The sequence below is a fragment of the Aquarana catesbeiana genome, linkage group LG06 (genome assembly GCF_042186555.1).
Source record: "Aquarana catesbeiana isolate 2022-GZ linkage group LG06, ASM4218655v1, whole genome shotgun sequence".
In the NCBI taxonomy this organism is placed as follows: domain Eukaryota; kingdom Metazoa; phylum Chordata; class Amphibia; order Anura; family Ranidae; genus Aquarana; species Aquarana catesbeiana.
This window is the reverse complement of record NC_133329.1, coordinates 173,303,412-173,320,855: the sequence shown is the minus strand read 5'-3', so window position 1 is coordinate 173,320,855 and position 17,444 is coordinate 173,303,412. Positions and strand designations below refer to the sequence as shown.

The 17,444-nt window shown below is 38.6% G+C and overlaps 1 protein-coding gene across 2 annotated transcripts in view; it reads left to right on the top strand.

The window, feature by feature from the left end:
• The window catches only part of LOC141101798 (multidrug resistance-associated protein 1-like), a 716,249-nt gene extending 700,197 nt beyond the window's left edge, over positions 1-16,052 (top strand). For both annotated transcript variants that reach the window (XM_073591133.1, XM_073591135.1), the window contains 2 exons: positions 7,565-7,759; positions 8,874-16,052. In XM_073591133.1, the coding sequence (XP_073447234.1) occupies positions 7,565-7,759; positions 8,874-8,982 (304 nt within the window). In that variant the 3' untranslated portion in view covers positions 8,983-16,052. The remainder of the gene's footprint in view (positions 1-7,564; positions 7,760-8,873) is intronic.
• The last annotated feature ends 1,392 nt before the right edge of the window (positions 16,053-17,444 follow it).

Genomic DNA, 17,444 nt, shown 5'->3' with positions numbered 1-17,444 from the left:
AAATGAGAGCTGCAAAATACTCACCATGCCTCTCAGCAAATAGCTTGGGGTGTCTACTTTCCAAAATGGGGTCATTTGGGGGGGTTTTGTGCCACCTGAGCATTCCATGGCCTCCGAAACTGTGATAGGCAGTGAAGAGTGAAATCAAAAATTTACACCCTTAGAAATCCTGAAGGCGGTGATTGGTTTTCGGGGCCCCGTACGCGGCTAGGCTCCCAAAAAGCAAAAATTCCCACACATGTGGTATCCCCATACTCAGGAGAAGCAGCTAAATGTATTTTGGGGTGCAATTCCACATATGCCCATGGCCTGTGTGAGCAATATATCATTTAGTGACAACTTTGTGCAAAAAAAAAAAAAATTGTCACTTTCCCGCAACTTGTGTCAAAATATAAAATATTCCATGGACTCAACATGCCTCTCAGCAAATAGCTTGGGGTGTCTACTTTCCAAAATGGGGTCATTTGGGGGGGTTTTGTGCCATCTGGGCATTTTATGGCCTTCAAAACTGATAGGTAGTGAGGAGTGAAATAAAAAATTTACGCCCTTAGAAATCCTGAAGGCGGTGATTGGTTTTCGGGGACCCGTACGCGGCTAGGCTCCCAAAAAGTCCCACACATGTGGTATCCCCATACTCAGGAGAAGCAGCTGAATGTATTTTGGGGTGCAATTCCACATAGGCCCATGGCCTGTGTGAGCAATATATCATTTAGTGACAACTTTTTGTAAATATTTTTTTTTTTTGTCATTATTCAATCACTTGGGACAAAAAAAATAAATATTCAATAGGTTCAACATGCCTCTCAGCTAATTCCTTGGGGTGTCTACTTTCCAAAATGGGGTCATTTGGGGGGGGTTTGTACTGCCTTGCCATTTTAGCACCTCAAAAAATGACATAGGCAGTCATAAACTAAAAGCTGTGTAAATTCCAGAAAATGTACCCTAGTTTGTAGATGCTATAACTTTTGCGCAAACCAATAAATATACACTTATTGACTTTTTTTTTACCAAAGACATGTGGCCGAATACATTTTGGCCTAAATGTATGACTAAAATTGAGTTTATTGGATTTTTTTTATAACAAACAGTAGAAAATATCATTTTTTTTCAAAATTTTTGGTCTTTTTCCGTTTATAGCGCAAAAAATAAAAACGGCAGAGGTGATCAAATACCATCAAAAGAAAGCTCTATTTGTGGGAAGGAAAGGACGCAAATTTCGTTTGGGTACAGCATTGCAAGACCGCGCAATTAGCAGTTAAAGCGACGCAGTGCCAAATTGGAAAAAGTCCTCTGGTCCTTAGGCAGCATAATGGTCCGGGGCTGAAGTGGTTAAGAATAGCCATCCCCCCTTTTTCAAGTTGCCAAAAGTAATTGGATAATTTAATCAAAAGCGGTTTCATGGCCAGGTGTTGGCTACTCTGTTATTTTTTCATCATTTAAGCAGATAAAAGGTCCGGAGTTGATTCTAAGTGTGGTATTTGCATTTGGAATCTATTGCTGTGCACCTACTTCATGCGTTCAAAGGAGCTGTCTATGCAATTGAAACAGCCAATTGTAAGGCTTCAAAAATGAAACAAATCCATCAGAGAGATAGCAACAACATTAGGAGTGGTCAAATTAACAATCTGGTACATTTTGAGGAAAGAAGAATGCACTGGTGAGCTAAGCAAATTTAAAAAGGCCTGGACATCCACAAAAAATAACAGTGGTAGATGATCGCAAGATCCTCTCTATGGTAAAGAAAACCCCATTCACAACATCCAGACAAGTGAAGGACACTCTCCAGGAGGTGGGCGTATCATTGTCAAAGTCTACAATCAAGAGAAGACTTTACAAGAGCAAATACAGAGGGTTCACCACAAGGTGAAAACCATTCGTAAGCTTGAAGTATAGAAAAGCCAGATTAGACACTGCCAAAAAAATTCTAAAAAAGCCAGACCAGTTCTGGAAAAGCATTCTTTGGGCGGATGAAACGAAGATTAATCTGTACCAGAATGATGAGAAGAAAAAGTGTGGTGAAGACTTGGAACAGCTCATGATCCAAAGCACACAACGTCATCTGTAAAACATGATGGAGCTTGCAGTGTGATGGCATGGGCATGCATGGCTTCCAGTGGCACTGGTTCATTGGTGTTTATTGATGATGTGACAGAAGCAGCTGGATGAATTCTGCAGTGTTTGGAGATATTCTGTCGGCCCAGATTTAGCCAAATGCAGCAAAGTTGGACGGTGCTTCGCGGTACAGATGAACAATGATCCAAAACACACTGCAAAAGCAACCCAGGACTTTTTGAAGGAAACGAAGTGGAATATTCTGCAATGGCTGAGTCATTCACCTGATCCCAACCCAATTGAGCATGCATTTCACTTGCTGAAGGCAAAACTAAAGGCAGAAAGACCCACAAACAAAGAACAACTGAAGACAGCTGCGGTTAGAGCCTGGCAAAGCATCAGAAAGGAGGAAACCCAGTCTTTGGTAATATCCATGGGTTCCAGACTTCAGGCAGTCATTGCCAGTAAAGGATTCTCAACAAAATATTAAAAATAAACATTTTATTTATGATTCTAATAATTTGTCCAATTACATTTGGTCCACTGAAAATGGGGGGACTGTGTATAAAAATGATTGCAATTCTTAAAATGTGTACTTTGATATTTACGTTCAACCCCTTGAATTAAAGCTAAAAGTCTGCACTGCAAATTCATTTGAATTTTTTTGTTTTCATTTTATTCTGGTGGCATATAGAGCCAAAAGTATGTAAATTGTGCCTGTGTCCAAATTATATATGTACCTAACTGTATATACAGTGGGTAAAAAATTATTAAACACATCACCATTTTTCTAGGAAAACATATTTCTTTAGGTGCTATTGACATGAAATTTTCACCGCATGTTGGTAACAACCCATGCAATCAAAACATACAAAGAATCTAAAACAGATACGTTCAGGAATTAAGTTAGGTGTAATATAATGGAATGACACAGGGAAAAATTATTGAACACGCTAACTGAAATTTATTTAATACAGTACTTGGTACAAAATACTTTGCTTGTAATGACTGCTGCAAGACACTTCCTGTATGAAGAAACTAGTTGTATGCATTGCTCGGGTGGGATTTTGGCCCATTCTTCCATGCACACGGTCTTCAACTCTTGGAGGTTCCATGGGCCTCTTCTATGATCTTTAGTTCTTTCTATAGATTTTATGTTGGATTCAAGTCAGGTGATTGGCTGGGACATTCTAGCTATCTTATTTTCTTTCTTTGAAACCAGTTGTGAGTTCCATTGGCTTTGTGTTTGGGATCATTGTCTTTTGCTGAAATGTTCATGCTTGTTTCATCTTCATCATCCTGCTAGATGGCAGCAGATTTTTATAAAGAATGTCTTGGTACATTTTTTCATTCATCCTTCCTTCACTGATATGAAGTTTGCCAGTACCGTACGCTGAAAAACAGCCCCACACCATGATGTTCCAACCTCCAAACGTTACTGTTGACATAGTGTTTTTAAGGTAATGTGCAGTGCCTTGTGACCTTCAAACGTGGTGTGTAATATGGCATCCAAAGAGTTTAATTTTGGTCTCATCTGACCAGACTAAATCCTCCCTGTATGTCACAGGCTTGTTTAAATGTTGTGCAGCAAACTTTAAACCAGCTTCAGCATGTTTTTTCTTCAGCAATGGAGTCTTGCCTGGTAAGCATGCATACGGGCCATGGCAGTTGACTGCCTTACTTATTGTTTTAGTTAAAACAATTGTACCTGCTAATTCCAGGTCTTTCTAAAGCTCTCCACAAGTGGTCCTTGGCTCTTGGACAATTCTTCTGATAATTCTTTTCACTCCTCCGTCAGAAATCTTGCAAGGAGCATCTGGTCATGGCCGGTTTATGGTGAAATGTATGTACTTTCCACTTCCGGATTATGGTACCAACAGTGCTCACTGGAACATTCAGAAGTTTAGAAATCCTTCTGTAACCAATGCCATCGGTATGTTTTGCAACAATAAGGTTGCGAAGGTCTTGAGAGAGCGCTTTGTTTTTAATCATCATGAGATGCTTCTTGTGTGACACCTTGGTAATGAGACACCTTTTTATAGGCCATCAGTTGAGACTGAACCAGCTGATATTCATTTGCACTGACAAGGGGCAGGATTGCTTTCTAATTACTGATTGATTTCAGCTGGTGTCTTGGCTTTCCATGCCCTTTTGCACCTCCTTTATGTGTTCAATACTTTTTCCCTGTGTCATTCCATTTTAATACACATAACTTAATTTCTGAACTTACCGTATATACTCGAGTTTTTAAGTCAAATTTTTCAGCCCTTTTTTCTGGGCTGAAAGTGCCCCCCTCGACTTATACTCGAGTCACTGCCGTCTGTCTGCATCAGCGTGTCATGGAAGCAGACGGCAGCCGGCGTGTAATGATTCGTTCGGAGGCTATTCCAGCTTTCAAAAGCCGCGTCTCCTGCTCGTCTGTGATAGGCTGAACAACTGTCAGTGTACAGCCTATCACGGACATTCTCTCATCCTCGTCCGTGGTATGAGAATGAGAGAATGTCCATGATAGGCTGACTGCTGAGTGTTCTGCCTATCACAGACGAGGAGGAGGCGCGGCTTTTGAACAGTGGATTGGCCGCCGAAGTGATCGGAGGATGGAGATCGCCACAGGTAGGCTGCACAAGACACAGGACACATGCACACAGGACACATACACATGTACAGGACACATGTACAGGACACATGCACACAGGACACATACACAGGACACATGCACAGGGACACAGGACACATGTACAGGACACGGGGACATGGACACATGCACAGGACACATGCACAGGACACATGCACAGGACACATGTACAGGACACATGCACAGGACACATGCACAGGACACATGCACAGGGCACATGCACAGGGCACATGCACAGGACACAGGGAGGCATGCAGCTGCAGATGGGCATTGTTGACCCTCCTGCATTTCTCACCCTCGTCTTATACTCAGGTCAATAAGTTTTTCCCAGTTTTTTTTGTGGTAAATTAGGGGCCTCAACTTATACTCGGATCGACTTATACTCGAGTATATACAGTAATTGTTTTGATTTCTTTGTATGGATTGCATGGGTTGGTACTGACATTTAGTAAAAAATTTCATGTCAATAGCACCATTAGAAATATATATATATATATCCAGAAAAATGGTGGCGTGTTCGATACTTATTTTACCCGCTGTGTGTATGTGTATATACAGTGGGGACAGAAAGTATTCAGACCCCCTTAAATTTCTCACTCTTTGTTATATTGCAGCCATTTGCTAAAATCATTTAAGTTCATTTTTTTTCCTCATTAATGTACACACAGCACCCCATATTGACAGAAAAACACAGAATTGTTGACATTTTTGCAGATTTATTAAAAAAGAAAAACTGAAATATCACATGGTCCTAAGTATTCAGACCCTTTGCTCAGTATTTAGTAGAAGCACCCTTTTGATCTAATACAGACATGAGTCTTTTTGGGAAAGATGCAAAAAGTTTTTCACACCTGGATTTGGGGATCCTCTGCCATTCCTCCTTGCAGATCCTCTCCAGTTCTGTCAGGTTGGATGGTAAACATTGGTGGACAGCCATTTTTAGGTCTCTCCAGAGATGCTCAATTGGGTTTAAGTCAGGGCTCTAGCTGGGCCATTCAACAGTCACGGAGTTGTGAAGCCACTCCTTCATTATTTTAGCTGTGTGCTTAGGGTCATTGTCTTGTTGGAAGGTAAACCTTCGGCCCAGTCTGAGGTCCTGAGCACTCTGGAGAAGTTTTTCATCCAGGATATCCCTGTACTTGGCTGCATTCATCTTTCCCTCGATTGCAACCAGTCATCCTGTCCCTGCAGCTGAAAAACACCCCCACAGCATGATGCTGCCACCACCATGCTTCACTGTTGGGACTGTATTGGACAGGTGATAAGCAGTGCCTGGTTTTCTCCACACATACCGCTGAGAATTAAGGCCAAAAAGTTCTATCTTGGTCTCATCAGACCAAAGAATCTTATTTCTCACCATCTTGGAGTCCTTCAGGTGTTTTTTTAGCAAACTCCATGCAGGCTTTCATGTGTCTTGCACTGAGGAGAGGCTTCCATCGGGCCACTCTGCCATAAGGACCCGACTGGTGGAGGGCTGCAGTGATGGTTGACTTTCTACAACTCTCTCCCATCTCCCAACTGCATCTCTGGAGCTCAGCCACAGTGATCTTTGGGTTCTTCTTTACCTCTCTCACCAAGGCTCTTCTCCCCCGATAGCTCAGTTTGGCTGGACGGCCAGCTCTCGGAAGGGTTCTGGTCGTCCCAAACATCTCCCATTTAAAGATTATGGAGGCCACTGTGGTCTTAGGAACCTTAATTGCAGCAGAAAATTTTTTTGTAACCTTGGCCAGATCTGTGCCTTGCCACAATTCTGTCTCTGAGCTCTTCAGGCAGTTCCTTTGACCTCATGATTCTCATTTGCTCTGACGTGCACTGTGAGCTGTAAGGTCTTATATAGACAGGTGTGTGGCTTTCCTAATCAAGTCCAATCAGTATAATCAAACACAGCTGGACTCGAAGGTGTAGAACCATCTCAAGGATGATCAGAAGAAATGGACAGCACCTGAGTTAAATATATGAGTGTCACAGCAAAGGGTCTGAATACTTAGGACCATGTAATATTTCTGTTTTTCTTTTTTAATAAATCTGCAAAAATGTCAACAATTCTGTGTTTTTCTGTCAATAAGGGGTGCTGTGTATACATTAATGAGGAAAAAAATTAACTTAAACGATTTTAGCAAATGGCTGCAATATAACAAAGTGAAAAATTTAAGGGGGTCTGAATACTTTCTCTCCCCACTGTATATATGTGTGTGTGTGTGTATATATATATATATATATATATATATTATAATGCAAATGTCCCACACTCATGACATCCAATGCTTTTGCAATGGTTGATGATTAAAGATTAAGAGTTTTATAAGGTAAAATATGGTGTTTAGTTTTTCTAAACAGCATTTGGGTTAGACAGATTCACATCTATATGGAGGAGAGAAATTTTGTATTTGAACGTGTTTTTATTTGTGATTACGTGATTAAGAACTTTATATATCTGCATATACAATTTCTACTCTTTCTATTTCTCTATCTCTCTCTCTCTCTCTCTCTCTCTCTCTCTCTCTCTCATCTGTTTTGGGTAAAACAAGTTAGAGGATGTAGTCTGTGTTGTGTATGTTGTGCACTCTAACAATAAATCCATCTATGCTTGGAATACGTTGGAATGTGGCCAATTTCTTTTGACTTCTATTGCATGTGCTGAGCCCCTGCACTTGATGGGGAGGAGAAGCCGGTGAGACTCTCAGCAGTGTCTGTTTTAGGCTGCCAAGAGTCTGTCTGCAGTCGCCTATGTAAATGAGGCCTTATTTTTTGTGCAGTGGGGCAGGAGTTGATCTTTAGCTTAAATTTGGATTGCTAAGATCTAACGTTGTGTAGGAACATGTTTATTATTATTATTATTGGCCTAAGTGGGTGTTCTTGAATTTGCCTGTTTTACAGCATTGGCCAACGTCAACTTGTGTGTCTGGCAAGGGCACTTCTCCGGAAGACCAAAATCTTGGTGTTGGATGAAGCCACGGCAGCTGTGGACTTAGAGACTGATGGACTTATTCAGTCAACTATTAGAAAAGAATTTGAAGATTGTACAGTTATTACCATTGCACATCGTTTAAATACCATCATGGATTACACAAGGTATAGCTTTGCACAGTTTTTCATTCCTTCTTTTTTACATTTCCATTTTTGTCTCCTCAACAAATCTGAAAACTCAAATTACCCTGATGACATCTTTAGAGTAGACAGTTATTGATGACGGTTGTAAGTACATAACATAAACGGTCTGTGACAAGGTTGACCAGCACTAAAACATCACATGCATCTATCTAAACACAAAAAACAAAGATAATGCATTTTGTAGATGTAAAGGCTGCATAAGTTTTCTTCTTTTATGTTTTTTTTTATATTTTTTTTTTTACCTGGTAATCTTGCCTGTAACACACTAGACTGATGATGCTTACTCACTGTACTGTATTTATGGCGTAGCAGCGCTGTCACCCTACAACAGGCAGTGTGTTAGAACTGCAAAACACATCCCCTGCGCTCTTCTCTTCTCCTAACATAGTTGGAATTGTTCTGTAGTCCACTGAAGTGAGTAGAGCAGGGCTGATAACACTGCGCAGTGAGCAGAAAATAAGACAGCACTTGAATTAGGGTATCCTCAACGGTAATTTTTTTTACATATCAAAGAGGCATAACAAAATTCTTTCAGTTCTATATTTAAAGTAGAACTAAAGGCAAATGTGTTTTCATTTTAGAGTAAGGGAGGGTTATAACCCCTGTCAGTTTTTTGTTTTGCTTTGCCATCTGTGTCCCATTGGGGAGATTTTCCTGAACCATAGCCAAAATAGGAAGTGAGAGGAAATCCCCGTTTGTCACCAGGGTCACCAGATCCAGTGTCTTCACTGGAAGACTACCTCTCTATTCCTGTTCTAGTGACAACCCAAAATTTGGAATTTTCTTTCTCTTTTGGTGATAAAGGGTATACAGGACAAATAGGGTGAATCTCCTCAATGGAGGAATAGACAGCAATAAAAAACCGACAGGTGTTCTAATTCCTCTCTACTCTGACCAAAACTAAAAAAAAAAAAAGTTTTGCTTTTAGTTATACTTTAAAAGACCAAAAGAAAGCAAAGAAGTTTATATTTGGGGTTTACATATACGCTAAATGTTTTCTGTGACATGTTAAATGGATACACTCCGTTTCCCATTGATTTGTCCACTTCTGACAATTTTATTTTTCTTTGTTTAGGGTGATGGTTCTGGATAAAGGTCAAATTGTGGAGTTTAATTCTCCAAGCAACCTTCTGCAGAAGAAAGGGTATTTCTACAATATGGCCAAAGACTCTGGATTAGTGTGAATCTGTTACACTAGAACATTATTTCTTTAGAGAAACACACTCAAGAAAAGACTGCTTTATTAACAAGGTGTTATACTGGACTGCTGTTAAACCCTCATTACCCACAGATTTAGGCACAGAAGATTGTAGACTCTGAATGCCTTTTTTTTTTCTTCTTTCTTTCAGGAATATATATGTTTTTCTCTGACTGAAAATTTCAGGCTCTTTTCACATATTCAATGTCTAGTTTTAGTTCTACAGTTAGGTTCCTATGACATGACATGAAATAGTATGACCTCCTAGATTATTTTACTTGCTTGAAAGACATGCTTATCTACAATTTATTTAGTCTTAGTTACAGACACTCCAGTTTGGTTTGATAAGGCATGTTTTCAACCCCAATGTATATTCAGAAATTACTGCTTTGCTATGTTGCTGAATCTGATAGTATATTATTCTAAAAGCTATCTAATATAATTTTCCAAACAAGCTAGCACTTAGAACATTTTGGAATCAAGTAACCTTCACCCTGTATATTCATACTGAAATGCTAGATAATGTCATAAATATATTCTGCACTTTCCATTGTGTCACTATCCTAAAACTGCAGTAAATGACAAGTATTCTGGGTAATACTGATTTTTAAATAACTGCTTTTGGTGGAACAATGGATAAGCGAATGGCTTCTTTATCAAGGGAATGCTGCAGAAATTTGCAAAGTGCATTAACTCCTAACAACCAATCATTAACTATATCTCTTAAAAAATCTGAATACAGTGTACAGTGTGGATTATTGCACTTTGGAAAGCATTACTTTTTGCACTGCTATTCTGAATTAGTTTATATACTGATTTTGTTGATTCAAAGATTAGGCCTTAAAGCAACCACGTCAGGGTAAAAGACAACCCTACAGTAATGGTGTTTTTAGCCTTTTCTAGCCTGGACTAAGGTTTTTAAAGAAATATATATTATAAGGTTGGCTGAATAAGTAGTCAATAATACTGAATTGTTAGTCTTTCCTGTGTATGGATGACAGATGCAATTTGGATGCTAAATCTTTGCATTCTTGCAATTACTGCATTTACAAACACACTTTGGCCTCAGCCAGATGAGTGCATCTTGTATCACACTGAAACAGGAAAAAAACTTCTACTTGACTGTTATGTACATATATTTGTACTCAGTGGGACGGCAGAGCTTTTCATATATTAATATGGCACAGCGTTCCCGCTTTTTATTGTTCGAAAATGCAGCCTACAACATCTTTTCATCAAAGGGCAAAAAAAACAATTTCAGTTTATAAGGATGCAGAGCACAAATGACATATCTGACCCCCTAGACCAAAGCCTATTACAAATGGGCCGAATGTAGGGCGACATCGGACGGTTCAATAAAAACCGGCCGATATTCGGCCCGTGTGTATGGCAGCCGGTCCAACAGAAGCCAGCAGTTCATCCAGCTTCTGCCAGACATGCATGCTGGAAAGAGAGCGGCCGAGTGGCTCCTGATCAGTGCTCTCAGTCAATGGCTGAGAGAGCTGACCGGAGTGTTCTGGCAAGGGGGCTGTCCCCCTGTCAGAACACAATAGCTCAATGGTGAAGATCACCATACTAACATTGGATTGTTAGTACAGCGGCCTTTACGACCGGAGCTGTGAGTTTGGTGTGTACTAGGCTTTAATTAACTTTCCAGTGTCTTGTGTGCAATAATTTGGTGGGTATTCCATATGTTCCACAAAGAATCATGATAAGCTCTTCAAGGCACAACTCAGGTAAAATGAAATACTTCTGTTTAACACATACCAATAGAAAATGTATATTTCTAAGTGAGAAGAAATTATATTTTTATTGGTTACATGGAAACAGCCAAACTTTTGTACTTAAAAAAAAAAAAAAAAAAGCTGAAAGGGTTTTTCCCCCCTTATACTCCTATAACTTATAAAATAAACCTATAGTTTTGTTTTATTTTATATGTTAATATATATATATATATATATATATATATATATATATATGTATGTATATATGATGGCTATGTACTGTGGTGGCACACATCTTGGCAGTTAAACTGAGGTAATCTGCCTTTTAAAGGTAATTGGTCAAAAGAAAAAAAAACGAAAGCCTCTCCCAAAAAACACGATTGCCATACAGAATTTTTATTTTATGAAAGCTTTGCAATGTAATTTTTCATCAGCAACTGAAATTTTGAAATTCATAACTTTGTGTTTTTGGTTAAACCTAGCAGTAATAGGATGAAAGCACCCTTCGCTCTTTGCATGTACACTACTTATTGAGAACTGGTGTACTGTGTTTTCCTGGAAAAAGTCTTAAAGGGCTTTTTTATTCAAATTAAGATTGGACCACTGCTGTGGACATTCCATTTTTTCCTCAGCTTCTAGAAACACAGTTGTGCTCATAAGTTTACACACCCTGGCAGAATTTATGATTTCTTGGCCATTTTTCAGAGAATATGAATGATAACACAAAAACTTTTCTTTCACTCATGGTTAGTGTTTGGCTGAAAAATGTATTTAAATGTGGTACAGCGCTGCGCTAATGACAAACTGGGAAAGCAGCCAACACACCCATAGACTCAAGGGCAAAAATAGCAGCGAAAAAATACAAAGTGTGGCGCTAATAGTAGCAATAAATGAAACTAGACATAAGTAAAATCATACAATGACAATATGAACCAAAATTGACACGTAAACACAAGTGACAGTGACTAGTAAACAAAAATAATAAATCAATATATGTGTACAATACAGATATTGAATATAATCCAAAACATCAAAGGAAATATGTGATAACAGTGCATAAACAATTATCTAGTGTAAAGTCCAAAACACCAAAAATTTGTGACATCAGTGCATGAGCGGTTTTTGGCAAGTGTTTTTCTTATAGGTGTAGAGAAACTTTCAACCCAGTAGCCTGGTAGGTACGTAGACCATAGAGGATCAAAGGTGCACGGAAGTTTCAAAACAGTGCCAGGACCATCACCAGAAGCTATGGAGGCTTACCGGAAGTTGTGGCCTGAAATGGCGTATGCCATACAGGTCAAAAAGGCTTAGTGACCAACAGGTCTAAACGAATTATCCGGTCAGAAGTTATCGTCACACAAACCATGGGGAGGAAAAATCGGTCAACACGACTTCCACATAGATAGATATACCACCGTAGACCATGCGAAAGATTCGTATTACATGTGAGGAATAAAAACACTCACATAGTGTAATAACGTAAAACTTGGATTTATTAAAAAGTAACATAAAAAAACAGACTCACATTTTAGCAGATAAAATTAGCGTATCAATCGTGTAGCGGTAGTTGTGAGGGATCCACCCATGCTACTATTAGCGCCACACTTTGTATTTTTTCAGTGTTTGGCTGAAGCCATTTATTATCAATCAACTGTGTTTACGCTTTTTAAATCATGACAACAGAAACTACCCAAATGACCCTGATCAAAAGTTTACTTACCCCAGTTCTTAATACCGTGTATTGACCCCTTTAACATCAATGACAGCTTGAAGTCTTTTGTGGTATCTGTGTATGAGGCTCTTTATCTTCTCAGATGGTAAAGCTGCCCATTCCAAAAAGCCTCCAGTTCCTGTAAATTCTTGGGCTGTCTTGCATGAACTGCATCTTGAGATCTCCACAGAGTGTCTCAATGATTTTGAGGTCAGGAGACTTAAATGGCCACCCCAGAACCTTCACTTTATTCTGCTGTAGCCAATGACAGGTCGACTTGGCCTTGTGTTTTGGATCATTGTCATGTAGGAATGTCCAAGTACGTCCCATGCGCAGCTTCCTGGCTGATGAATGCAAATGTTCCTCCAGTATTTTTTTGATAACATACTGCATTCATCTTGCCAACAATTTTAAATAACTTTCCTGTGCCTTTGTAGCTCACACATCCCCAAAACATCAGCGATCCACCTCTGTACCTTTCATCATAGGCCTTGTTGACTCCTCTCCAAATGTAGCATTTATGGTTGTGGCCAAAAAAGCTAAATTTTGGTCTCATCACCCCAAATGACTTTGTGCCAGAAGGTTTGAGGCTTGTCTCTGTGCTGTTTGGCATATTGTAAGCAGGATACTTTGTGGCATTTGTGTAGTAATGGCTTTCTTCTGGCGCCTCGACCATGCAGCCCATTTTTCTTCAAGTGCCTACATATTGTGCATTCACACCACATGTTTTCAGAGAGTCCTGTATTTCACCTGAAGTTACTTGTGGGGTTTTCTCTGCATCCTGAACAATTTTCCTGGCAGTTGTGGCTAAAATTTTAGTTGGTCTACCTGACCGTGGTTTGGTTTCAACAGAACCACTTCTTGATTAGAGTTTGAACACTGCTGATTGGCATTCTCAATTCCTTGGATATATTTTTATATCCCTTTCCTGTTGTATACAGTTCAAATACCTTTTCCTGCAGATCCTTTGACAATTCTTTTGCTTTCCCCATGACTCAGAATCCAGAAACGTCAGTGCAGCACTGGATGAAAGATGCAAGGGTAAGTTCAGAAACTCATTGACCTTTTATACACACACACACACACTGATTACAAGCAAATAGATCACAGGTGAGGATGATTACCTTTAATAGCCATTCAAACCCCTTTGCGTCAACTTGTGTGCAAGTTATCAGGCCAAAATCACCAGGGTATGTAAAATTTTGATCAGGGTCATTTGGGTGGTTTCTGTTGTCATTATGATTTAAAAAGAGTAAACAGAGTTGATTGATAATAAATGGCTTCAGCCAAACGCTAACCATGAGTGAAAGAAAAGTTTGTGTTATCATTCATATTCTCTGAAAAATGGCCAAGAAATTTTTTTTCTGTCGTACGAGAATTTTCGTGACTTTAGTAACCTATTCAATTTCTACTTGCGACTAGTAAGCGAAAAAAGTCAGATTTTCTGATCCTGTGTATGGTGCATTAGGATTGCAGTGAGTTAAGAGGGCAAAACCTTATCGTGATACAGGGAATAATAACAACCATACAGTCGGAAGTGGCAAACCAGTGCCCACAAAATCATTGCCTCCACAGTATGTAGGCCTCAGATGACATTTAGTATCAGTCCAGTGAGCCTCTGCTTCATCACTTGGTGTTTTTTTTTTTTTTTTCATTTTTCTGCCTTAAACCACTATTTGATGAAAGGTTAAATGCTGTCAGATTAGTAATTTAAAACATTTGGGGTTTTCAGATCTGTATTGCATTACAATATTTGTTATTCTTTTGGTCATACTAATACACTAGTGATTTTTGTGCCATGCTGAATTTCAGATTGCTACCAATGTGTCTGGATCATTATCTGTGCACTTAGCAAAGTCCTGTCAAAATCCTATCGTGTAAGTTATTTTCACTATAAAATTGACGCTGAGTTTCTTCCCTTTTTGCTACCAAGTAGCACTGCACTTTTATACTGCAATATATACATATATTCTCTATATTTATATTTTCAAAATTCTTTCAGAACACCAGCATACTAACTGTACTTAGCACTTTTGGGGTCACTAGAAACTTAAAAGCTTAATTCTTTCAATAGTAAGAAAAGGGAACCTGTTACACTGATGAATCAACACCCTAAAGAGTACCTGCCTTTTCCGCTTGCCGGATGCATCAGTTTTGAGCACTAGAAGCCTTATGCATATGCAGTTCTTCCTTTTGCTAAGCTATATAAAGATTTATCTCAGGCATGTTTCCTTAATTTGAGGAGGCTGCATTGTCATAAAAATGTTTCCTCAAAAATGATTGTGTTGAATGGCAAGACAACAGGTAATCTATCCATAAAGACTACATGTGTCCAGAATAACTTTAAATGTTCTAACACTTATCAGGTGTGCAGATGGCAGTGTTATACAGAAAGTAGAGCGCCACCTCACTGACATTTTATGTTGCAAGTCAAGGATTTAACATGGCGTTCATCAATCCTCTTATATCTGTGAACTTTAGAAATATTAATTGCTTTCAGCCACAAATACTGATTAGCAGTGCGGTTCGTCTACAGCTGATTACTGACATAAATACACAATGTTTGCATAGGCACAGTATACTGAAACATTGCCTTTCACACACACCAAAAATATAATCTATACACCTTTCCACCCCCTCAGGGGTCTCATTTCTGCTGTCCTGAGGGTAATACTAGCTGCACTGCGTCTCAGGGTGTTAAACAATGAGCTACACTTCCTGGCAAGCACAGTTAGACTGTGAATGAGTTGCTACTGGAAGCTCATTTGCCTCCTTATGTTAGGACTTGAAATAGATGTCTGCTACTGGGGAAAGGATGATAGGATAGGTTCTAGTCTCCGTGTTTGAGCCTTGCAAGAAAGACTTGTCACCAGGATTGGTGCCTGTGTTTAAACAAATTGTTACAGCATCTAAAGAAATACAATTTACATGTAGCAAGAAAGTTCTCAGCAATTACAGCTTTCCTTGTATTCCATTTAGATTACCCAGTTTTTTTTTTTTTTATTAATTTCAGCCTTAAAAGGTCAATCTACCCAAAGCGGAATCTTTAAATTTTAAATACGTGCTGGCAAATTAAACTTCTTATTATTTAAATTAGGATCTTTACAACCAAGTTCACAGCCGCACCATCCTTTGATGAATATTTTAAGTAGGTTTACTGTTTTGATGTTTTTCTCATTTATTAAGTAAACGGGATTAAAAAGGGAGACTTACATTGTTGAAACAGGAATGATGAAATTGCACCAGTGGGGACAACTTACCATTGGGTTCTGAAAGAGTTCAGAAGCCAGTAGGGAGAATGAGCCATTCAGTACAGATCCAAAATCATAGTTTTGGTCAGTCTGACCTTTTTATAGAATCTGTAAAAATGTAAACAGAATAGGAAAGAAATATGATTTCAGGGGTTGATTTGTTCATTAGCCTTGCCTTGATCAAAATTGTGTGGGGGTGGGGGGGGTGATGCTGTACTTGGGGAAAAAAAAGTGAAGGTTGGGCCTCAAAATATGCAGTTTGGAAGGCAGGTTAAGACTAAATATAGCTAGAAAACGCTTTAACATTTTTTTCAGGAACTTTGTACTTCAGTAGAATTGTACTTTTTTTTTTTTTTTTTTTTTTATTATATCCAAAGACTTTGGTTTAATGCAAAACGAAAAAAAACGAAAAATGAAAAACGCTGATCCAAAAGCTTAAACACATTTTCAGTATCTTTTAAAATCATAGATGTTTTTGTATTTCATCTTTATCCCAGATCGCCAATCCTTAGTTGTTCCAACTCCATGCCTTTTCATTACATTTGTGTATTCGCAAACATAGCTTTATTATTTATCTTATTTTTCCAGAGAACGTTAGGAGAGGTTATTCTGGGCAACTAAAAGTAGCTATAAATGTAGCATGTACAAAAATCCGTTCATTAGCTATAAAAAAAAGTACTCAAAAAATATAGTGCTTTAACAATAAGCCTAATGGTGCTATATAACACATATCTTCTTAGCAGACAGTTATATGAATGTCTTTTGAACTTGCTTAATAATAGATGCATAAAACTCAAAACTCCATTTGTAACTGAACTACATCCCTCATCAATCACAATCAGCCTGAGACTGCCAACAAGGTATGATAGGGATATTGCAGATTTGAATAACAATAAATGGTTGAACAGTCACCGACACCATATCCACATATACTTTTAGAGGAACAGTTCAGAATTGGTGGAATGTTTAAACCAGACCCAGTGGTTCTCCTCCAGTGTGTAAACTGGCATCCATTTTGCATTTAGAAATGAAGGTGGCATACTATTACCTCGGTTAGAGATAAATCTATTCTTAGGTTACAAGTTTATTTATTTTGTGGTAAGTTATATTCTCTCATTTTACAGAATGCTATTTTCTTTTTGCAATTTTTTATGTAACAACTAAAGATTTGTAAAGAACTTATTATTGACAACCATTGTTGTGCTTGTCTTTATATGTGTATTCTTGACATAATGATGCAATGTGTGTTGTAAGAACATGCTGTGACTTGGCTTGGGTAAAAAATATATGTACCTTTTGATATAGAAACAACTGTGTGCTGCCTTTTTTATGTATAGGTCTGTGATGTAGTATCCTTGTCAGATCTATCACTTGCAGGATGATTGCAATTTAGAACACAGCTGAAGGATTGATAGAGCCTGTCCCCATCCATCATCAATGAGTGATTCAGTTTTGTGTGTGTATATATATATATATATATATATATATATATATATATATAGTATCTCACAAAAGTGAGTACACCCCTCACATTTTTAAAAACATTTTATTATAACTTTTCATGTGACAACCCTGAAGAAATTACACTTTGCTAGAATGTAAATTAGTGCTTGTATACCAGTGTAAATTTGCTGCCTCCTCAAAATAACTCAACACACAGCCATTAATGTCTAAACCGCTGGCAACAAAAGTCGGTACACCCCTAAGTAAAAATGTCCAAATTGGGCCCAATTAGCCATTTTCCCTCCCCGGTGTCATGTGA